General features: G+C 44.1%; 1 protein-coding gene across 1 annotated transcript in view; it reads right to left on the bottom strand.

The window, feature by feature from the left end:
• Positions 1–17,809: 17,809 nt before the first annotated feature.
• The window catches only part of LOC111953779 (cadherin-12-like), a 193,899-nt gene continuing 186,080 nt past the window's right edge, over positions 17,810–25,628 (bottom strand). Inside the window, exon 12 of the mRNA XM_023973271.2 lies at positions 17,810–19,119. Coding sequence (XP_023829039.1) covers positions 18,581–19,119 — 539 coding nt within the window. The 3' untranslated portion in view covers positions 17,810–18,580. The remainder of the gene's footprint in view (positions 19,120–25,628) is intronic.

The following is a 25,628-nucleotide window of genomic DNA, read 5'->3' as shown; positions in this document are numbered from 1 at the left end:
CCAAATACCAAGCTTCTAGTGTCATACCCAAGAATTCTTAAGGCTGTAATCGCTGTCAAAGGTGRTTCAGCAAAGTACTGAGTAAAGGGTCTGAATACTTATTTAAATGGTTATTTCAGGATTTTTTTTATACATTTGCAAAAAAACGGCAAAACTCCAAAAGCAAGACAGAGAGGAAAAAAAGAACATTACCATAACCTTTACCAAATGATTTTTGACCTTTCTTTGCACCTCAAATTCTCATTTGGTAATCTTATTCAAACACACCAAGACTGGACATGACAAACCATTAAATACTCCAGCAACATATAACATCTGGGCATCTAGTTTGCAAGGCTGAGTTAGGGAAAGGGGAATACCTAATCAGCTGTACAACTGAATGCATTCAAATCAAATCAAAGTTTATTTGTCACGTGCGCTGAATACAACAGGTGTAGACCTTACACTGAAATGCTTACTTACAGGCTTTAACCAATAGTGCAAAAAAGGTATTAGGTGAACAATAGGTAGGTAAAGAAATAAAACAACAGTAAAAAGACAGGCTATATACAGTAGCGAGGCTATAAAAGTAGCGAGGCTACATACAGACACTGGTTAGTCAGGATGATTGAGGTAGTATGTACATGTAGATATGGTTAAAGTGACTATGCATATATGATGAACAGAGAGTAGCAGTAGCGTAAAAAGGGGTTGGCGGGTGGCGGGACACAATGCAGATAGCCAATGTGAGGGAGCACTGGTTGGTCGGCCCAATTGAGGTAGTATGTACATGAATGTATAGTTAAAGTGACTATGTATATATGATAAACAGAGAGTAGCAGCTGTGGTCCCCCCTACCCCTCTTTTTACACTATGTGAATAGTCCAGTTGGCCATTTGATTACCTGTTCAGGAGTCTTATGGCTTGGGAGTATAAACTGTTGAGAAGCCTTTTTGTCCTAGACTTGGTCCTCCGGTACCGCTTGCCATGCGATAGTAGAGAGAACAGTCTATGACTGGGGTGGCTGGGGTCTTTGACAATTCAACTGAAATGTCATCTGCATTTAACCCACCCCTCTGAATCAGTTACATAGTTGTAGTTAGTTAGTATTTCCAATATACTATTATTGTCTTTACACTGTTGTCCGATTGCTTCTCAGATTTGTACATTTCACTCCTGAAAAACACCATACACAGTTATGACCAATTATTGGCACCTTTGATGAAGATGTGCAAAAAATGCTGTATAAAATAAATACTGGGCTGCTGTATATTGTATACAACATTATATTTTATACAAATACAATTTTGTTTAACAAGTTACAATTTTGTTTCTCAAAAAGGTAGGGGTCAATTTACTGGCACCCTTGTTTTCCATACTGCAGCACCCTCCCCTTGCAAGGATAACTATCAGGAATCAAGGTAAGACCCAGATGCAGATTGTCAAAGTAACAATGTTTATTGTGGCTACAGGGGCAGACAAAGACAGGTCAAAGCAGGCAGGGGTTGAAAATCCAGGGTATGGCAAAGGTACAGGATGGCAGGCAGGCTCAGGGTCAGGCGGTGAGGCGGGCGGGTACAGGGTCAGGACAGGCAAATGTCAAAAACCAGGAGGATGAGAATAGAGGCTGGGAACCGATAGGCGCTGACAGGAAAAACTCTGGTTAGCTTGAACGAACAAGATGAACAGGCAACAAACAGACAGAACACAGGTATAAATACACAGGGGARAATAGGGAAGATGGGCGACACCTGGAGGGGGGTGGAGACAACACTGAGCCTTTTCAACCCCCAAAAATATGAGATTGGAGAACACATTGGAAGGGATTGCAGACCATCCCTCCATACAAAATCTTTCCAGATCCTTGATATCCTTCGTCTGCGCTTATGGACTGCCCTCTTCAATTCAAACCACAAGTTTTCAATGGGGTTTAACACCGGAGACTGAGATTTTGATGTATGCTTGGGATTATTGTCTTGCTAAAAGATTCAGTTGAGAGGCAACCAGGTATTTGACTAAAATGTCCTAGTACTGGATAAAGTTCATGATGTCGTTGGCAAATCATCGGTACGCTTGTGGTGGAATATTCTAATCAAGTGAGAGAGACTGTAATTTCTTAAAACAAACATCTTTATTCATTATCGATTAATAATTGCAATAATGAAATGAAAATAGTCAGCCCAACAGTCTTGACAGTCTTGACTGTTGGGCCGAGTAGCCTAAATGATAATGAAAAAAACTGATCTTATATAGGACCTAAAAAATGCTTAGTCAGCCTGGTTCCACTCCTCCCATAAGCCACCTTGGTCCAACTCCTGGTTATCTGCACGGGATGTTGTTTTACCCCCAACCCGGCTTAGTTTCCCAGATGCCAGGAAGATGAGACAGAGGCATTGTTCAAAACTCTTCTAGGCTATCTCTATCTCAAGTCACACACACCACATCTTGTCTATGGAATGCCAGCTTTAGGTTTTTATCACAAAGTCATTGTCAGCTGAATCTATCTCTAGCAAAACCCATTTCCACCTCTTTACAGAAACCCAGAATTAAACAAATGTCCTTCTATTTGTTTAGTATATAATCATTAACTATTAATATCAAACAAATCAGGTAATATGTCATTTTTCTATCACACGCTACAAGCATTTTTGTGAGAAGAATGATTTTCAGGATGTCACTTGGTCTGACAAACTACGCTGTAATTCTGTCACCTTCCACCGCAGATGTGGAAGGCCTACAAGTGATTGCAGTGCATTGAGACGCAGCCCACACAAATGCATTTGACTCTCGTGGGTTAAAAACCCTTAGCCTCTTAAGGATTAGCCCCTTTTTTAAATGTTTAGCCTAAAATGACATAATGATATGGCTGGGACAATGCTGGGAGAAAAGGCCAAAAAAACTATACAGACAATGACCATCAAACAACACTGTTTCACGATGTGTCAGTGACATGGCCAGGTCATCTGATGCAGCACTCCATAACGCTCCTTCTCGGTCAAATAGCCCTTACACAGCCAGGAGGTGTATTGGAAGCATCAGAAATAACTTGGTAACATAGAWCATTAAGATGTCTTATCTGCATAATATGCTTATATGATTGAACTGTTGAACTCTTGTTATTAGAATGTATCCCTTCGACTCTGGTGTTGGCAGTTGCACTTCCTCCTTCATTTAGGCCTCAGTCACCTGGGGAAAGAGACGTGATAGACAAGCCTGTCTTCTCCCATGCCCCTGTTTCTATGCAGAATATCAGAAAGAGAAGAGGAAAGGAGGGAACATTGTCTTCATATATGAATATGTGTCTTTACCTATTACAAACCATGTGAAGGCATGGCGTGATTAAAAGGATTAGTCCCTTTTTTTTGCCTAAAATGACAGATCTGGGTATAACTGCCTGTAGCTCAGGCCGTGAAGCAAGGATATGTATATTCTTGGTACCATTTGAAAGGAAACACTTTGAAGTTTATGGAAATGTGAAAGGAATGTAGTAGAATATAACAAAATAGATCTGGTAAAAGATAATACAAGGAAAAAACCAACCGTTCTTTTGTATTTATATTTTTTGTACCATCATCTTTGAAATGCAAGAGAAAGGCCATAATGTATTAATCCAGCCCAGGTGCAATTTAGATTTTGGCCGCTAGATGGCATCAGTGTGTGCAAAGTTTTAGACTGATCCAATGAACAATCGCATTTCTGTGTCAAGACTGCCCAAATGTGCCAAATCTCTTTATTAATAACTTTTCATGTTCAAAATTGTGCACTCTCCTCAAACAATAGCATGGTATATTGGAGAGTGCAGTTAGATTGCCAATATCAGATATGTCTATGTCCTGGGAAATGTTCTTGTTTTTTACAACCTCATGCTAATTGCATTAGCCTACGTTAGCTCAACCGTTAAAGAAAAACCACATGATTTCAAGTGGAAAATTTCATGTGAAGTGTTTTTGGACAGCTTCACATGTGAAAACATGTTTTCACATGTTGCTTTATAGGTTGTCAAGTTATCAKATTTACTTCACATGTGATCACATGAAAACATGTGTTTTAAGGGAAGGACGGTAGGACCAGTGGACCCAAAATAAGATCCACCACCACATTTTACAGTGGGTACGGAGTTCTTTACATCTTCTTTCAATGCCAAACCCACCAGTGGTGTGCATGGACAAAAATCTATATTTTTAATTCCCCCCCATTCAAGTTCCTCCCTCACTTCTTACGCATTGCCTTGTACGCTTTTTCCTTCAGAATCTTTTGCATTACTCATAGCAAGAAGTTATGTTGTCCTTGAAAGTGAAAATAAATCTATATGAATTCGATTTAAGGGCATGCTCTCTCAGATTGACTACAGACTACCTCTTGAAGCTCTGATTTTACTGGCTTAATCTCTTTACACACATGCACACACACACACAAATACACACACAATTCAATATCTGGTCCAATTTTTGAATACAAGTCTCCTCTCCTTTTCCTGACTGGTGACTGTACAGAGAGAGTTGTGAGGAGCAGCTTTTCATCAGTGAAAAAAAGCGGTATGGGAATTGTTCTGAATGCCACCTGAGTTGGCGAGTTTCGATTTCAGCGGTATGTACAGTGCATTCAGAAAGTATTCAGACCAAATTGTTTTACATTTCAGCCTTATTCTAAAATGTATTAAATTGTTTCTTTCCCTCATCGATATACACACAATAACCCATAATGGCAAAACTAAAAAAGGTTTCTATAAATGTTTGCAATAAAAAAAAAATGAAATACCACATTTAAACAAGTATTCAGACCCTTTTACTTAGTACTTTGTTGAAGCACCTTCGAAAGCGATTACGGCCTCGAATTCTCTGCAGATCATCTCAAGTTCTGTCAGGTTGGATGGGGAGTGTCGCTGCACAGCTATTTCTGGGTATCTCCAGAACTGTTTGGTCAGGTTCAAGTCCGGGCTCTGGCTGAGCCACTCAAGGACATTCTGTGTCCCGAAGCCACTCCTGCTTTGTCTTGGCTGTGTGCTTAGGGTCGTTGTCCTGTTGAAAGGTAAACCTTCACCCCAATCTGAGGTCCCGAGTGCTCTGGAGCAGGTTTTGATCAAGGATCTCTCTGTTCTTTGCTCTATTCATCTTTAACTCTATCCTGACTAGTCCCCCAGTCCCTGCCGCTGAAAAACATCCCTGCAGCATGATGCAGCCACAGCCATGGTTCACCGTAGGGATGGTGCCAGTTTTCCTCCAGACGTGATGCTTGGCATTTAGACCAAAGAGTTCAATCTTGGTTTCATCAGACCAGAGAATCTTGTTTCTTATGGTCTGAGAGTCTTTAAGTGCCTCTTGGCAAACTCCAAGCATGCAGTCATGTGATGTTTACAGAGGATTGGCTTCCGTTTGCCCACTATYTCATAAAGGCCTGATTGGTGGAGTGCTGCAGAGATGGTTGTCCTTCTGGAAGGTTATCCCATCTCCACTGAAGAACTCTGTCAGTGACCATCGGGTTCTTGGTCACCTCTCTGACCAAGGCCCTTCTCCCCCAATTGCTCAGTTTGTCTGGGCGGCCAGCTCTAGAAAGAGTCTTGCTCATTCCAAACTTCTTCCGTTTAAGAATGATGGAGGCTACTGTGTTCTTGGGGACCCTTCCTCAGATCTGTGCCTCGACACAATCCCGTCTCGGAGCTCTACAGACAATTCCTTCGACCTCATGGCTTGGTATTTGCTCTGACATGCACTGTCAACTGTGGGACCTTATATATAGACTGTTGTGTTCCTTTCCAAATCATGTCCAATCAATTGAATTTACCACAGATGGACTCCAATCACGTTGTAGGAACATATCAAGGATGATTAATGGGAACAGGATGCACCTGAGCTCAATTCAGAGAAAAKAATATTTAATCAATTTTCGAATAAGGCTGTAATTTAACAAAATGAGTAAAAAGTGAAGGGGTCTGAATTCCAAAGGCTCTGAATGTTTTGTGTTTAGTCATACGAGTTGAGACTGTGCCATTGTGCTGGAATATCTACAACTCTTCTAGCAAGGTACAGTATGTATGTGGACAAATCACCCCACCTGACCTCATCTCTTTCCACCTATGAGTGTGTTCGAAATCGCAACTATATTCTCTATTTAGTGCACTATATTGGGCATACAGTGCCATTTGAGATGCAACCTATGACTTAATCTATGACCCAACATTTTAATGAGTGAAAGGTAGCCAACTAATCACAAAATATTATGTCCGATAATGACATGGTCAAATTAATATTATATTTGAAGATTGAATCAGGGGATGGTCTATGCATATGGTAAAGGTTTCAGTTCAATCACTCAACATCTGAGGAAAGCTTGGTTGAGATCTTAACAGTTTAGCTATGAACTATTAACTACTGTAGCTATTAGTGTTACTAAATGATATGTGGTTGAATTTACATGTAGACATTTAGGTAGCAGGTTGACATTTGTCTTGAGTCTTGCCCTGGAGGCAGAACTGAGCGGTTTCCACTAGATTTCCACTATATTGTAAAATTCATCAAAGCAAAAATGTGCATTTAAGGTTCAGTTTAGTAGTGTGGTTAACTTCTCTGTGCTACGGATCCCTTTAGCGGGATCATTTTCCTAAACAACCGCTGAATTGTAGGGCGCAAAATATTACAAAAAATATTTATAGTCATGCAATCACAAGTGAAAGCACTACAAACGATTATGTTAGGTCACCACAAAACCACAATAACCACAGCCATTTTTTCCAGGTAAAGATAGCTTTCACAAAAACCAGAATAGAGATAAAATTAATCACTAACCTTCGATTATTTTCATCAGATGACACTCATAGGACTTCATGTTACACAATACATGCATGTTTTGTGTGATAAAGTTCATATTTATATACAAAAATCTGAGTTTACATTGGCGCGTTACGTTCACTAGTTCCAAAAACATCCAGTGATTTTGCATAGCCACATCAATTTTACAGAAATACTCATCATCATCCGTCATCCGTGTTACACATGGAATTAAAGATATACCTCTCCTTAATGCAACAGCTGTGTCAGATTTCAAAAAAACTTTACAGAAAAAGCAAACCATGCAATAATCTGAACGGCTCTCAGAAAAAAWAATAATAATAATTATCCGCCATGTTGGAGTCAACAGAAATCAGAAATAACATTATAAATATTCCCATACCTTTGATGATCTTCATCAGAATGCACTTCCAGGAATCCTAGTTCCACAATAAATGTTTGATTTGTTCGATAATGTACATTAGTTATGTACAAGTAGCTACTTTTGTTAGGGCGTTTAGTACATAAATCCAAATGCTCGTGCAGGTCCAGCCGAACGTCGGACGAAAAGATCAAAAAGTTATATTACAGGTCGTAGAAACATTTCAAACTAAGTATAGAATCAATCTTTAGGATGTTTTCATCATAAATCTTCAATAACGTTCCAACCGGAGATTTCCATTGTCTGTAGAATAGCCATGGAACGCAGGTCGCTATCATGTGAAATGCGCATGACCAGGACCTGGCTCTCTGCCAGACCACTGACTCAAAGAGCTCTCATCCGGCCCCACATCACAGTAGAAGCCTCAAACAAGTTTCTAAAGACGGTTGACATCTAGTGGAAGCCGTAGGAAGTGCAATATAACCAATATCCCACGGTGTATTCAATAGGGGCTGGGTTGAAAATCGACCAACCTCAGATTTCCCAAATCCTGTTTGGATTTCTTCTCAGGTTTTTGCCTGCCATATGAGTTCTGTTATACTCACAGACATCATTCAAACAGTTTTAGAAACTTCAGAGTGTTTTCTATCCAATACTACTAATACTATGCATATATTAGCAACTGGGACTGAGGAGCAGGCCGTTTACTCTGGGCACCTCTGGGCACCTTTCATCCAAGCTACTAGATACTGCCCCTGCAGCCATAAGAAGTTAAGGGGAAACATTTAAGGCCAGACCTCAATCCAATTGAGAATCTGTGGTATGACTTACACCAGCAGAACCCATCACACTTGAAGGAGCTGGAGCAGTTTTGCCTTGAAGAATGGGCAAAATTCCCAGTGGCTAGATTTGCCAAGCTTACAGAGACATACACTAAGAGACTGACAGCTGTAATTGCTGTAAAAGGTGGCTCTACAAAGTATTGACTTTGGGTGGGTGAATAGTTCTGCACGCTCAACATTTCAGTTTTTTTGTCTTATTTCTTGTTTGTTTCACAATAAAACATATTTTGCATCTTCAAAGTGGTAGGCATGTTGTGTAAATCAAATGATACAAACCCCCCAAAATCAATTTTAATTCCAGGTTGTAAGGCAAGAAAATAGGAAAAATGCCAAGGGGGGTGAATACTTTTGCAAGCCACTGTAACTAAAGTTAACCAAATAAGTTAGGCTCAATGTTAACATTATCTAGCAAGCCAGCCATCGAACTCCAGCTGGCTAGATAACAGCAAGCCTTAACTTGCAATGAAAACAACTTTTTGACAACATTTGAAACGTATAATATCTGAAACTGTAGCTAGATTCTTACCTGTATACATGGATGAAAGCTTCATGACAGACTGCAAGCCATTTCATTAAATAAGACGCCCTGTGTCGTTTCCATTTAGTTCCAACAGCATGTTTGCCCATTGTGTTCCACTGACAACAAGACTGTTGATTTCCGTGTCTTCCCCATCACCGTCATCAAAAGACTCTACAATGTCTTCTTCAATGTTAATGTTTTTACCTAGATCAGGGATTTCCTCATAGTCTGAATCAGAGTCAGCATGGCACGATCCTCCTCCAGAAAGTAGTCCATCACAACTTTTACCCACTGACCTTTGTCGATTGCGCCTGATAAATTCAGGGCAGCAATGTTATTGAAAGCAGCAGCAGCATATTTGCAGTAATCCATGGCTAATGTTATATCTTTTGAAAAAATTGAAGTAGAAAGGATTATCTATGCATAATGAGCAGCTCATTTTATAGACACAAGATGCTACACCGCAGAACAATCTGAAACTCATCTCTCGGCATGTCCAGCCCACTCATTATCTCAGCCAAACATGGCTAGCGGCAAGGTTTCTGACTTTTCTTTGGTAAACCAAATAGGCTCTTAATTTAACAACTTTATTCATATTTACAGATGGCATAAACGTTCGTTATTAAGGCAAATGAAAGTTCACATGTTCCATAAGGCATTTCTGCCAAAAAACGCATTTTGATAAAAAAATATGTTTTACTTTCAAATGGCTCTCCTGTGAAGTCCTGACTTACGACATATGCCTAGTTTCCTGAATTGGGTGACATATTTTCACTATCTTTTACAGCAAAAGCTGAAGGTAAGCTAACTAAATTAACTAAATTACATGGGGGCTAACATACAATTTTTGTTGAAGGAGAAACAGAAAATTTGGATTAGGATGACAAATCATACAATCTAAATTAAAGTGAGAAACGCAGAATGCAATCATTGGAAATCTATATGTTTTATGTACCGAGCTGTGAAACTGAAACCTAGCCACTCTCTCCTCTCCTACCAACAGTAGCTAGCTACACAAGTTTTTAGCTAGCTAGCTAACATTATATCCCAACAAAATTGACGGTCAATCGTTTTTTGTTCTCAGCCATATAAAAAATGTAATTAAAGCCAGATTGTCACGACTCCGACCGAGGCAGGCTCTCCTTCCCGTTTGGGTGGCGCTCGGCGGTCGTCGTCACCGGCCTATTAGCTGCCACTGATCCTTTTCTCCCCCTCCTTATGTGTTTATTGGTTACACCTGTTTTGTGTTTATTCTTAATTAGTTGGGCTTTATCAGTCAGCCGGCCCGCCCGTTTCTTTGTGCGGGATTGTTAGTTTGTAAGCTTGGTGTTTGTTCGGACTATACGTGTTTGTGTATGTTCGAGTTTGTTACTGGACTGTCTTCATTCCCCGTGTCTGGGGCAGTTTACGTAGGTGTATAGTCGGGTGGCCGAAGTTCTCCGTGTTTCATTAAAGGAACATTGTTATTGAATCCTCTGTTTTTCCTGCGCCTGACTTCGCACTCTGTCACCCAGTCCTTACAGAATCCCGCACCAACAAAATGGAGGCAGCAGGAGCAGCGGCCAACCCTCTCCCATCGATGGAGGAACGGTGCTCCACCATACCACTGTTCTCCACCGTGTCGGACCGGCTATGGATTCAATGATGGAGAGAATGGACCGATGGGAGAGGAGTGGTCTCCTCTCTCCACCTTCGGCTCCCCCAGCTCAGGACTCTCCATCCCCCGGCMCCAGCGCTCTCCGTCTTACACTCCCGAGGGARTATGATGGAMCGGCGGCGMGGTGCCAGGGGTTCTTACTCCAACWGGKACTGTACCTGGCCACCGTAAGACCCACTCCCTCGGGAGCGGAGAGGGTGAGTGTCCTCATCTCCTGCCTCACGGGTCGTGCTCTGGAGTGGGCGAACGCAGTCTGGAATGGCCCAGACTCAGCGAAGGAGCACTACCCAGAGTTTACCCCCCGTTTTTGTGCCGTGTTTGACCACCCTCCAGAGGCCGAGTGGTGGGAGAACGACTATTCCATCTCAGGCAGGAGAAGAGGAGCGCCCAGGATTACGCGCTGGAGTTCCGGACCCTGGCAGCAGGATCTGGGTGGAACGACAGGGCCCTTATTGACCACTACCGGTGTAGTCTCCGGGAGGACGTCCGCAGGGAGCTAGCGTGTCGGGACACCGCTCTTTCCCTGGATGAGCTGATAGACATGTCCATCCGACTGGACAATCTGCTGGCTGCCTGCGGGCGTTCGGAGAGGGTCCTGTGCGTTCCACCACCCAGCACCTCCGCTCCCATTCCGATGGAGTTGGGAGGGGCCGTGCCGAGGGGTACCGGAGGAGGAGGCTGGGAGTCGAGATGGCAGGCGGAACGCTTCTCGATCACCCCAGGTGAGTCCGCACCAAACTCACCCAGAACCCCCTGTTGGTCACATGTTTGTCTTAATTTTTTTTCTTAAATGTTTTCCCTCGTCCCAGCATAGGGCGCTAGTCGATTCAGGCGCAGCTGGGAACTTTATGGATCGCGGACTCGCTCTTAAGTTAGGTGTTCCGCTTGTGCCGATAGATTCTCCCTTCCCTGTGCACTCCCTAGATAGCCGGCCATTAGGGTCAGGGGTGGTCAGGGAGACCACGGTTCCCCTGGACATGGTGACGCAGGGGAATCATAAGGAGCGTATCAGTCTTTATATTATTGATTCGCCTGCATTTCCAGTGGTGCTAGGGATTCCCTGGCTGGCCCGGCACAATCCCAAWATTTCGTGGAGACAGGGGGTTCTCCAGGGGTGGTCAGAGGAGTGTTCTGGAAGGTGTTTGGGAGTTTCCATCGGTGCCACGTCGGTGGAAAGTCCAGACCAGGGTCCCACGGTGTGCATTCCCCCCGAGTATGCCGATTTGGCAATCGCTTTCTGTAAAAAGAAAGCGACGAAATTACCACCACATCGACCGGGTAGGGATTGTGCGATAGATCTCCAGGTAAATGCTGCGCTTCCCAAGAGTCACGTGTACCCATTGTCCCAAGAGGAGACGTTGGCTATGGAGACATATCTCACTGAGTCTCTGGGACAGGGGTACATTCGGTCCTCCATCTCACCCGTCTCCTCGAGTTTCGTTTTTGTGAAGAAAAAGGAGGGAGGTTTGCGTCCGTGTATTGATTATAGAGGTCTAAATGCCATCACAGTGGGGTTTAGTTACCCACTACCTCTCATTGCTACGGCAGTGGAATCATTTCACGGAGCGCAGTTCTTCACAAAACTGGATCTCAGGAGCGCGTATAGTCTGGTGCGTATTCGGAAGGGAGACGAGTGGAAAACCGCATTTAGTACCACATCGGGCCATTATGAGTACTGCGTCATGGCGTATGGGTTAAAGAATGCTCCAGCCCGTTTTCCAATCCTTTGTAGACGACATTCTCAGGGACCTGCACGGGCAGGGAGTGGTTGTTTTTTATCGATGACATTCTGATCTACTCAGCCACTCACGCCGCGCATGTGTCTCTGGTACGCAAGGTGCTTGGTAGACTGCTGGAGCATGACCTATATGTCAAGCCTGAGAAGTGTGTGTTCTCCAAACGAGCCGTCTCCTTTCTGGGTTATCGCATTTCCACCTCGGGGGTGTTGTTGGAGGGTGACCGCATTAAGGCCGTGCATAATTGGCCGACTCCGACCACGGTAAAAGAGGTGCAGCGGTTTTGGGGTTTTGCCAACTACTACCGGAGGTTTATCCGGGGTTTTGGCCAGGTAGCAGCTCCCATTACCTCACTGGTCCGGTGCGGTTGCAGTGGTCAGCAAAAGCGGACGGAGCTTTCAACAGGTTGAAGGCGCTGTTCATGGATGCGCCCGTGTTGGCGAATCCGGACCCCTCTCTAGCATTCATAGTGGAGGTGGACGCGTCCGAGGCTGGGGTAGGTGCCGTGCTATCACCACGCTCGGGTACGCCACCAAAACTCCACCCCTGCGCTTTCTTCTCGAGGAAGCTCAGCCCAGCGGAGCGTAACTATGATGTGGGGGACCGGGAGTTGTTAGCGGTGGTCAGTGCTCTGAAGGTGTGGAGACACTGGCTTGAGGGGGCTAAGCACCCCTTTCTCATCTGGACCGACCACCAGAATAAGGAGTWTATTCGGGCAGCTAGGAGACTGAACCCACGTCAGGCATGGTGGGCCATGTTCTTCACCCGATTCCGGTTTACGTTATCGTATAGACCGGGCTCCCAGAACGTAAAGGCGGATGCACTGTCCCGTTTTTACAACACGGACGATCGGTCCACCGAACCTACTCCCATCCTTCCCGCCTCGAGGCTGATAGCACCAGTGGTGTGGGAGGTGGACTCGGACATCGAGCGGGCGTTACGGGCGGAACCCGCTCCTCCTCAGTGTCCGGCGGGGCGGAAGTACGTGCCGCTTGGTGTTCGGGACAAATTGATTCGGTGGGCTCACGTCCTACCCTCCTCGGGTCACCCTGGGGTGACGAGGACAGTGGGGAGCCTTCGGGGGAAGTATTGGTGGCCTACCTTGCCTAGGGACGTTAGGGTTTATGTCTCCTCCTGTTCGGTATGCGCCCAGAGTAAGGCTCCTAGGCACCTTCCTAGAGGGTCTCCCTGTTTCACAGGGGTTGCTCGGTCATGCTCAGCACGTGTATCCGAGTGCTGGAGCTGATGACGTCCACCATCTCAGTAGTACCACTTGGACTACTGAGAATGAGAGACTTCCAGTGTTGGCTATCGGCCCAATGTCTGTGTACATGACGTCACCTCAATCAAAAGATTATGGTATAACCTCAGAATGTCGATTGGCTCCGTCACTGGAAGAGCTCCTCAATCTTCACTTCTGGCACTCCCTTAGGGGCATTGTCAACGTGTAAGCTGGTGATGACAGAGGATATCACTCAAAAGGTGGAGCGCAGTCTATGAGGGAAGAGCAGTAAATAGAGTGTGGTCCCAACAACTCCACTTCGCTCATTTAAACCCTCTCAAACTGCTGACAGTGTTTCTCTCACTCTCACTGAGGCACTTTCTGCTCTTCCTTCGGAATTGTCACACCCTGGTCAGGACAGACAATGCGACTGCGGGGCTTCCAAGATGAGGGTTACATCTTACACATATTATCAGAGAACTGGGGTTATGACAGTAACCCTACATTTTAAGTTGATAAAAAGTACTGATTTAAGTTCACAACACAATAATGTAGATTAATACATAAAATACACTGTAGAATATATTTTGGAATATATTTTACTGTCTCTGAAATGATAGTATGATTTTGCTCTTCACATTTATCTGTATTTTTAACGCCATTCAATTGATGTATATTTTATTCTATTAATAATCGTTTTTCTCACATCAATTTAACATGTGAGCTGTGAGACTCTGACAGCAGCAGTTTGTGTCATGCATTTTTTATGTCTTTTAATATACTCACTCTGTGGCCTTACATTGCAATCAAGTTGAATGGCATGTAGTCAAACAACTTTTCAAGGTGAGAGAGGACTTGTTTGGAATGGCATACCTGTACATTTTACACGATTCAATTTGAATTCACATTAGGCTTTTTATCATTTTAATGGACCCGCATATTTGTACCCATAGAATATTTCTCAATAAAAGCAGGTTATATCTATATGCATATTCGACGATTCAAGCTCTTTTAATTTACAGCTTTTCCCTCACTCAGACAACCAAAAATGTGTAACTTCTTGTAGCGCAAGGTGCTCAAGTGCAGAGCGGCTGTCAGTCAAAACCCATACAGTGCTGTGAAGCGCAGAGCTCRGATGTCATGTATAGCATTTTACTGTACAGCCACTGTGTTCTGATTGAGGTGTTTAACAGTGCTCAAATCTGCCATTTTCAACCCGTATACGGGTACGAGTGTAAAGGAATACAGAATAATTTTTACATCATTGTTTATTTCATTATAGTAGCATTTCACAGTTATGAGAGGATTTCAGAAGGTCATCCAACAAGATAGTACTACGGTAATGATTGTGTTTTTATTCAAGATGTAGGGCAATTATTTCGCTTCTCTGTCGTTAACTACATACTTTAGTCGGAGACTGCCATCATTAAAGTTGTTGGGTTGGGGAGGTCCTCCGATCCAACTAATGTCTGTGGGCGTTTGATCCTGGTCTTGTCATCAGCTCTGCTGAGGGACCACATTGAGGGACCACTAGCTCTGTGGATGATGTGGGAGTAGATAGGATGAACGACCAATATAGGAACTAGACTTATTACAATCGCCATATGTCTCATGCAGAAACCAGTGATGAGGAATCATTTTGATCATAACATGAAATTATGTGTACAATAAACTCCCTCCTGTTTGATCCCATCTGTTCCCACCTGGGATATGCAGGACATCCGCTCTACGAAAGCAATTACCTACTATGCAATAAGGAAACCGCTACAAGTATATACCGATTATACCTAAGCAACATTGTCCTTCATTGTGAAATGTAATTAACTTTTCAATGCCCTTTATTGTTGCCAGATTTTTGGTAAACACGTAAAGTGTGAGTTGACGAGACAGCCTATAGGGAGGAAGTCAGAGACTTGGCCATGTGCCAGGACAACAACCTATGTCTCAATGTGATCAAGACAAAGGAGATGATTGTGGACTACAGGAAAAGGAGGACGGAGCACACCCCCATTCTCATCGACGGGGCTGTAGTGGAGCAGGTTGAGCGCTTCAAGTTCCTTGGTGTCCACATCACCAACAAACTAACATAGTCAAAGCACACCAAGACTGTGTTGAAGAGGGAACGACAAAACCTATTCCCCCTCAGGAGACTGAAAAGATTTGGCATGGGTTCTCAGATCCTCAAAAAGTTCTACAGCTGCACCATCGAAACCATCCTGACTGGTTGCATCACTGCCTGGTATGGCAACAGCTCAGCCTCCGACCGCAAGGCACTACAAAGTATAGTGCGAACGGCCCAGTACATCACTGGGGCCAAGATTCCTGCCATCGAGGACCTCTATACCAGGCGGTGTCAGAGGAAGGCCCTAAAAATGGTCAAAGACTCCAGCCACCCTAGTCATAGACTGTTCTCTCTGCTACCACACGGAAAGCGGTACAGGAGCGCCAAGTCTAGGTTCAAGAAGCTTCTAAACAGCTTCTACCTCCAAGCCATAAGACTCCTGAACACCTAATCAAATGACTACCCAGACTATTTGCATTGCCCCCCCCCCAACCCCTCCTTTACACTGCTGCTGCTCTCCGTTTATTATCTATGCATAGTCACTTTAATAACTCTACCTACATGTACATATTACCACAGTTACCTCGACTAACCGGTGCCCCCGGACATTGACTCACTCTGTACTGGTGAGCTTCACAATTGTTATTTTACTGCTGCTCTTTAATTATTTTGTTCATTTTATTTCTTTTTTTGGGGGGGTATTTTTCTTAAAAGTGCGTTGTTGGTTAAGGGCTTGTTAGTAAGCATTTCACTGTTTTCGTCGCATGTGACAAATATCATTTGATTTGATCTGTGTGATAGCTAGCAACGTGTTTTCCTCCTTGCACAGGTTCCCACGGTGCTCCTCACTGTATATTAACCAAGTCCAATAGTTTCAATGTGTTAATTTATTGAGGAGAGGTTTTCTCTTCCACACTGAGATCTGCAGATTACTAAAGATAGAAGCGTCGTTCAAGAGAGCACTTAGGAACAGTAGCTGTGACAGCTTCATTTCCATATTCAGAAAAACTCTTGAATCATGCCCCTAGATGAGGTATAAACTACTGTAAAATAACCCGAGTTGATTAAAAACACCTGTTTGATATTGGTAAATAGCTCTGAACAGCAGTGTGAATGGGTATACAGTATGACTCATAAGAGGAAAGTAATGCATAGATTCTAGAAAATGGAAGACGGTTACGAGTGAGTAGTCTTTGCCCACGTTATTGTCCTATATGCAAATGTGTATTGTGTTTTAAACATTTGGAGGTTTGATACACAGTGACAACACATCACTACTGGTCTCTCTTATTGTATGACTCCAAAATTGAGAAAATCCTTGACCAAAAATGTATAACCGTCATTAATTATGCACTGAACAGGAATGCTAGTTTTTTTGCTGTCTTACAACTGGTAGGAGGGTATTACCACTGCCAGATGGGGAAGCATGATTAATCACTCCAGAGAATGCATTTCTACAGCTCCAGAGTCCAATGGCAGCAAGCTTTACACCACTCCAGCCGACGCTTGGCATTGCGCATGATGATCTTAGGCTGCTCTGGAATTGAAACCCATTTCATGAAGCTCTCGACAAACACTTCTTGGAACTCGGTAGTGAGTGCTGTAACTGAGGACAGATGATTTTTACACGCTTCAGCACTCGGCGGCCTCGTTCTGTGAGCTTGTGTGGCCTACCATTTCTCGGCTGAGCCGTTGTTGCTCCTATACGTTTCCACTTCACAGTAACAGCACTTACAGTTGACCGGGGCAGCTCTAGCAGAGCAGAAATTTGACAATGACTTGTTGGAAAGGTGGCATCCTATGACGGTGCCACGTTGAAAGTCACTGAGCTCTTCAGTAAGGCCATTCTACTGGCAATGTTTGTCTATGGAGACTGCATGGCTGTGTGCTCGATTTTATACACCTGTCAGCAACGGGTGTAGCTGAAATAGCCAAATCCATCAATTTGAATTGGGTGCCCACATACTTTTGTATATCTTGTGTATCCTCCCATCACCAGTATTTGCTTTGTTTTCTCTTTATCAATTCAGTATCTGTCTGCTAGCTAGCTCTCTCTCTCTCATGTTTATGCAGGTTGGTGAGCCGCCACTACTGCTGTCTGTATTTGGTCTGTCTGCATCTGGTCAATGTCAGTAACAGGGTGACTCATTGCTGAAATGGCAGTGTTGTGATTTTCAGAAAGGCCACACTAGAGCACCGGGGTATACTGGTCCATTACAACAGCCACCGAGATCAAACAATACATTCATAATGGCAGATGCCAACTATTCAAAATTGATACAGAGCGGGGGTGACTGTGTTTCATTAAACAAACACCCACAGTTACTACTCCATGCTCTGGCCTCTGGGCATCAGCCTGTTATTAATATGGAAGGCTCCAAGCTTATAATGCTGTCTGTTCCCATTTCCGTTCCATTATCAATGGAATGCTCCCCATTGTCAATATTGTCACCAAAATTCCTAGACAATAGATCAGCTCGCAGGCCCCGGACAGTATTACAGTAGACTGAGGCTATAGGGACCTTATTGAATCAAACCTGGTATTCTGTTTCTGGATACGAATAATATTACATTTCCACACAACGCCAAGCCAGTTTGAGAATGTTCTTTCCCAAAACCAGAACAAAACATAAATCAATGAATCATTGTTTTTATCAGTGGTGTTTATTTAAGAAAACAGTGTTTATTACATTGACTGAACTGCATGATCTTGGTTAGCCCTAAATACATTTTTACAAGTACAAGTCAATACACCTGACCCACCTAACTGAAACTTTCATTTTCGTTTGGGCCATGGAATAATTACAAAATCCTCAAGTGTCTTCCCCCCCKAAAAATATGTGTATGACTAAGAGATAAATAGATAAATACGTTAACGAAGGAACCCCCCKAAAAAACTCCATCACAATAAATAAATAATGATAAATAACATTCAAAATATCTTTGGCCAAACTTGGGCCACATAATTGTCCCATAACTTGTCCAACTGAGAGTAGTCTCAAACCCACATGCCTCTGTCTGCCAGTCAGCCTATGCTTACGTGACCAGATTGAGAGAGATAGAGAGAGAGAGAATAAAAAAATAAGAAAACAATTATTGAGGCACTTATAAGGATATCAAAGAAGAAAATGCTTGCATTTTCTGTGTTTCTGTCTTTCTTCCCCCTAGCAGTGAGAAAACAAAGTAAAATAAATAAGACATAAAACAACATTTACTATAAAAGTAGTTGAAAGGCTGTCTTTTTCATCTAGCTATCTATCCTCCTTTTATACATCTTTGTGATTGAGGATAGGAAAAACCCAAAAYAAAAAAATTGACAAAAATTCATTTGCTAAAATAAAAAACCCTTAAATAAAGGAAAAAAAACTAAAATAATGGCATTTTATGTCCACTTTTGGATTCTATGAATAACATAATCAAAGTCTGTTTTCTGTTGTTGTCGTTGTGTCTGACTGAGTGTCCGACTGCTCTCCAAATAATCCTGCCAGAGTCTTAAATCGAGGACCCCATTCGTTGAGGTAATCATAGTCCTCATTGGTATCTACAACCAGAGACTCGATGGAGCTGAGCGACTCAGCTACAGAGCCCTCCCCTTCATAGGCGTAGGTAGCTAAAGAGTCATAGGGTGGGGCTGAGTTGTCCACATCATTTTCTTTCAGTCGCTGATTGATGAAGTTGCAGATATCTGCACTGTCTTGGGAAACAGGCGGTTGGTTTTTGCCGGTTTTTGTCTCGGGTTTGACGTCACGTCGGAAAAGGTCTCGGTTCTCTTTCAGGAGTTTCTCTTTGATGACTTTGGGGTTGCAGAGGGTTCCCATGTCGAAAGCGTGGGTGTCCTCTTCGCCCCCACCCTCGTCGTCGTAGTGGATCACATTGTCACGGATGTCCTCCTTGGACGTCATCAGGGTCTCCTTCTTCTTCTGTCGTCTCAGACCCACGTAGAGGACCACAATCACTGGAGAGAGATCAAAGAGAGATTAAAACAGTGGTTTATGAAAACTATGAATCAATCGGAATGGTATTGGTAGCATATATGGTGTTGGTTATAATATTGCTAATACAGCATAGTTTGTGAAAAATAGGCTAAGATATAATATACAGTGCTACTTGCATGGGGAAATGTAATAGAATGCATTTGATCAATTACCGCACGGCAGCGGTACCGGAGCGCCATGTTGAGGTCCCCCAAGCCATAAGACTCCTGAACAGCTAATCAAATGGCTACCCAGACCCCTCTTTTACACTGCTGCTACTCTCTGTTTATATTCTATGCATAGTCACTTTAACTCTACCTACATGTACATATTACCTCAGTTACCTCAACTAACCGGTGCCACCGCACATTGACTCTGTACCGGTGCCCCCTGTATATAGCCTCGCTTGTTATTTTACTGCTGCTGTTTAATTATTTGTTACTTTTATTTTCTATTTTCTATTTTTTTGTTATCTGTTTTAAAGCATTGTTGGCTTGTAAGTAAGCATTTCACTCTAAGGTCTAATTCAATTTGATTTATGTTTTTGTTGATGGCTTGAGATGATACATTTCCCTGGCATGCATGTTATGAGACAGGTCATGGTATTGTTTCCTGGCACAGCAATCAATTGACTTGCCAATGATGAAGTGACCAAATCTCCCACACATGTTGTTCCTTAGCAACATACTGTATGTTATGTACTCAGTACTGACCTGACAACAAACATTACATAGCCTACTGACAATATATCATAGTCAAGCAAAATACACTGATCTTTCCAGGGGGGTGTATGGGTATTCATAAGATAGTACGTCCACAGTGGCAACTGGCAAGTCATTTCCCTTACCTTACAGATACCCTTTTAATCGTCAAACCCAATGGAATCTCTGCCTGTAGCTGCCCATATCGAATTTACATCTCTCACACACATTTCTTAAAGCAAGGGGAACAAAATATTATTCCAAAATGTGTTCCTCCTCACTGTGGTAATTCACAATAAACATTTCCCATATGGGTCTTCAATTGGAGTATTCACAGGGGAAAGCAATACATGGTTCAACACACACATATATAACATATTCAATTGAAATGAAGAAAAGATAAGGGAAAAATTTAAATAAAAAGCATGGGTACTGGAATAGACTGTCCTTCTCCTACTTTAATATAACTCAAACAGTGCGTCAGCATCCCCCTGTGGTCAAGGTCTGTATTTCAAGCACTGTCATTATTATTTGGACATATCTTTCTAGGGTGGTAGCTGTGTGTGATCTATTTGTGATGGGGAGCTGTGCTGATGCGAGGCAGGGCTCATACGGCCAGTTCAACAGACAGTTTGATTTTCTCATTATTTCCAKACAGGAAGGAACACCTGGGTTAGCTTGACAAATCCACCATAGAAAATAACTTTTTTTTTTCTATAAGTTGTGTTACACACATTTTCTCAGAGAGAGCATGACTTGTTGGAATAACAGTTGTGCCAGCCAGAACCTAAGGGCTTGTTGACTCTGAGCTCTGATAACAGTTCTCACCATGTGGTCAACCCTTTCAACACTAACTCTTCCTTCACAGAGAGGACAGTGGGTGAAGAGGGCCTTCTTCTTACTAGCAAAGACTCATTCAACATGAAAAATATCTCCTCGCAGTTTGCTCAACTAATTTTATCTTTGTAGACCCGTAATTTACGATAAATTGACTTGGCAGGAGAAAAAGGAGACTTTAGGCCATGGTGTGGTCCAAGTAACACATTTATCCTCTACGGGATCGGCATCCCTATACCGTGACAGTTGGTGCTAATGTGAATAGAATGAAGTTGTAAGTAACATCCAACTTTCATAGACATGTCTTATATGTAGAAAGCGTACATTCTTGTTAATCTAACAGCACTGGCCAATTAACAGTAGCTGTTACAGTGAAAAAATGTCATGCTAATGTTTAAGGAGAGTGCACAACAACAAAAAACTTTTATCACAGCACTTGGTTTGATACTTTCACCTCTGAAGGTAAATAATCTACTTACATTCAGTAATATTGCTCTGATTTGTCATCCTGAGGGTCCCAGAGATAAAAATGTAGCATAGTTTTGTTTGATATATTCAAATGAAGGAACTGGGTTTTAAAGTTTGAACCCCTGCTGTTTCTGGCCCCACACCCATCCCTCCCGGCCATCTAGATGTGAAAAGGTTCGTGTATTTGCTGTCGGGAAGCAAATTTTCCATCATGTATGACCTTCCTGGTAGTGTGTAAACTTACAAAATTATATGGTAATAAAAAATGTATGTTCTCTGTACTTGAAAATGTATCAATTGACCAATTCGGCYCATTTGGGCAGACTACTGTGTGCAGTATTGCAACGCTTCACTGGATCAGTCTGAAACTTTGCACATACACCGCTCCCATCTAGTGGTCAAAATCTAAATTGTGTCTAAACTGCAATATTGTATTATGGCCTTTCTCTTTTATTTCAAATATGATAAAAAATAAATGTGTTATATTATATTCTCCTACATTAATTTCACATTTTCATGAACTTCAAAGTGTTTCCTTTCAAATGTTATCAAGAACATGCATATCCTTGCTTCAGGTCCTGAGCTACAGGCAGTTCGATTTGGGTATGTCATTTTAGGCGAAAATGTAAAAAAAGGGTATGATCTGTAAGAGGTTTTAATACATAATCCTCATGTGTACATGCATTCACATTCCATATGCAATATGTGAGAGCAAGTAACATCTTGGATGCAAGGACATAGTACTAACTGATATGGCTAGTAGCAATAGCAGTTAATTGCAAATTATGTTTTCTGAATCGCAAGATTATATAGACATTTTTAATTACGTATGAATGCATCATAACAAATAGTGGTTGATATGAAACTGATAGATAAACTTTCAGTTGAACAGTAAGAACAGTGAGACATCTAATATTTTGTCATGTTTTCTGGTACAGATAGTGATGTTTAGCAGTTTGAGCCAGTTCAAGGTCTGTTTGCATATTTATAAGCTAACATATGGAATCGTTTTAAGATGGTCATACCAAGGATTATTTCGCTATTTGATTTAGTATTTTAAGACCTCTAAGGTGTCAAAAAAATTATGATTGGATGAAACAACGAATTTTGCCATTACTGCTATTAGCCAATATAATCCTGTTTGTAACGCTCGTCTTCCTCCTCTTCTGAGGAGGAATAGTAGGAAGGATCGGAGGACCAATGCGCAGCGTGGTCAGTGTCCATATTTTAATAAAGAAAATCGAACACTGAACGAACGAAAACGAAACAGTCCCGTATGGTGAAAACACAGGAACAATTACCCACAACCCACAATAACAAACAGGCTACCTAAATATGGCTCCCAATCAGAGACAACGACTGACACCTGCCTCTGATTGAGAACCATATTAGGCCAAACACATAGAAACAGAATAACATAGAAAAAGGAACATAGACTACCCACCCAACTCATGCCCTGACCATACTAAAACAAAGACATAACAAAATAACTAAGGTCAGAACGTGACAGTACCCCCCCCCAAAGGTGCGGACTCCGGCCGCAAAACCTGAACCTATAGGGGAGGGTCTGGGTGGGCATCTGTCCGCGGTGGCGGCTCTGGCGCGGGACGTGGACCCCACTCCACCATAGTCTTAGTCCGCTTCAGTGGCGTCTTTGGAGCGGCGACCCTCACCGCCGACCTTGGACTGGGGACCCTAATAAAGGGCACCACTGGACTGAGGGGCGCGTCTGGACTGAGGGGCAGCTCCGGACTGAGGGGCAGCTCCGGACTGAGGGGCAGCTCCGGACTGAGGGGCGGCTCAGGCTCCTCCGGACTGAAGGGCGACTCAGGCGCCTCCGGACTGAATGGTGGCTCAGGCTCCTCCGGACAGACGGGCGGCTCAGGCGGCTCAGGACAGACGGGCGGCACAGGCGGCTCAGGACAGACGGGCGGCTCAGGCGCCTCTGGACAGACGGGCGGCTCAGGCGGCTCAGGACAGACGGGCGGCTCAGGCGGCTCAGGACAGACGGGCGGCTCAGGCGGCTCTCAGGACAGACGGGCCGGCACAGGCGGCTCAGGACAGACGGGGGCTCAGGCGGCTCAGGAGAGACGGGCGGCTCAGGCGGCTCAGGACAGGAGGGCGGCTCTGGCGCCTCTGGACAGACGGGCGGCTCAGGCGGCTCAGGACAGACGGGCGGCACAGCGGCTCAGGACAGACGGGCGGCACAGGCGGCTCAGGACAGACGGGCGGCTCAGGCGCCTCTGGACAGACGGGCGGCTCAGGCGGCTCAGGACAGACGGTCGGCTCAGGCGGCTCAGGACAAGACGGGCGGCTCAGGCGGCTCAGGACAGACGGGCGGCACAGGCGGCTCAGGACAGGACGGGCGGCTCAGGCGGCTCAGGAGAGCGGGCGGCTCAGGCGGCTCAGGACAGGAGGGCGGCTCAGGCGGCACTGGACAGGAGGGCGGCTCAGGCGGCGCTGGACAGGAGGGCGGATCAGGCGGCGCTGAACAGACGGGAGCACCTGGAGGAAGGAAACGGAGAGACAGCCTGGTGCGTGGGGCTGCCACCGGAGGTCTGGTACGTGGAGGAGGCACCGGATAGACCGGACCGTGGAGGCTCACTGGAGGTCTCGAGCACCGAGCCTGCCCAACCCTACCTGGCTGAATGCTCCCCGTAGCCAGGCCAGTGCGGCGAGGTGGAATAGCCCGCACTGGGCTGTGCTGGCGAACCGGGGACACCATGAGTAGGGCTGGTGCCATGTACCCCAGCCCAAGGAGACGCACTGGAGAACAGATGCGCAGAGCCGGCTTCATGGCACCTGGCTCGATGTCCACTCTAGCCCGGCCGATACGAGGCGCTGCTATGTACCGCACCGGGCTATGCCTGCGTACCGGGGACACCGTGCGCCTCACAGCATAACACGGTGCCTGCCCTGTCCACCTCTCTCCACGGTAAGCACGGGGAGTTGGCTCAGGTCTCCTACCTGACTTAGCCACACTCCCCGTATGCACCCACCCCAATACATTTTTGGGGCTGCCTCTCGGGCTTCCAGCCGCACTTTCGTGCTGCCTCCTCATACCACCGCCTCTCGGCTTTCGCTGCCTCCAGCTCTGCCTTGGGACGGCGATATTCTCCCGGCTGTACCCAGGGTCCCTTGCCATCCAAGATCTCCTCCCAAGTCCAGGAGTCCTGAACCCGCTGCTCCTGGGTACCACGCTGCTTGGTCCGGTTTTGGTGGGTGATTCTGTAACGCTCGTCTTCCTCCTCTTCTGAGGAGGAATAGTAGGAAGGATCGGAGGACCAATGCGCAGCATGGAAAGTGTCCATATTTTAATAAAGGAAATAGAACACTTAACAAAAACAACAAAGTGAARGAATGAAAACGAAACAGTCCCGTATGGTGAAAACACAGACACAGGAACAAATCACCCACAACAACAAACAGGCTACCTAAATATGGCTCCCAATCAGAGACAACGACTGACACCTGCCTCTGAATGAGAACCATATTAGGCCAAACACATAGAAGCAGAATAACATAGAAAAAGGAACATAGACTACCCACCCAACTCACGCCTTGACCATACTAAAACAAAGACATAACAAAAGAACTAAGGTCAGAACGTGACACTGTTTAATAACATATTACTACCTGGAACAACAGATAGTGCCCCCAAAAAATCTAAAGGTAGTTTGTTCTGAAGTGTCTGTCCTATATCTGAGAGATATAAGAAAGATCAGGAAACATTTATTTTTATTTTTACTGTATTTATCCCGTTATTTTAGGCACTAAACTATTTCCATGTATACTTCCATTCATTTTTATAAACTTGTACTGCGGACCTTCAGACGAGTCTTGTGGGGCTTGTGGGCGTCCTAGAGCAAAATGGGGAACAGCAACCTGTTCGTGAGAGTTGCATCTTAGTTTGTGGTCATAGTTTGTAGGCCAAACCATTCGGAGGCTACAGACGTTACTGTGAGAAGACCGATATTCGGGATGTCTCATGGTCTGGCAAACATCACTCTAGCRKTGCAACCTTTCACCGCAGATACGGAAGGGCAATATCGTCAGATGCGGTGGATTGAGCCCATGCAAAAAATAGATCTCTAGTTTAAACTGATGGATTTTGATGGGAATTTTTTTATTATGTTAATTAGATTTCCGCTGGATCGCAGAAATTGTAGGCTATGGGTTAAAACCTCTTGAGAATACAGGGGGTGCTATTTTCGCATTAGCATAATTTGCTCTACAGATTAAACTGCCTCTTATTCAATTATTGCTCTTACTATATGCATATAAATAATACCGTTGGAAAGAAAACAATCTCCAGTTTCTAAACCGTTTCAATTTGTCTCTGAGTGATTCAGAAGTCATTTGACAGCACTTTCCATGACCAAGAACATAAAATCAAGATGTTTTGTGCTGGCTTCAAAGCTGCCTATATATGGTCATGCTCCTATGACCCGAAACACAACTCACTGGCCTTCCTCTGGGTGTCT

This window comes from Salvelinus sp. IW2-2015, linkage group LG27 (assembly GCF_002910315.2).
Source record: "Salvelinus sp. IW2-2015 linkage group LG27, ASM291031v2, whole genome shotgun sequence".
Lineage (NCBI taxonomy): Eukaryota > Metazoa > Chordata > Actinopteri > Salmoniformes > Salmonidae > Salvelinus > Salvelinus sp. IW2-2015.
Note: the sequence above shows the minus strand (reverse complement) of the source record. Positions and strands in the feature narration are given on the sequence as shown.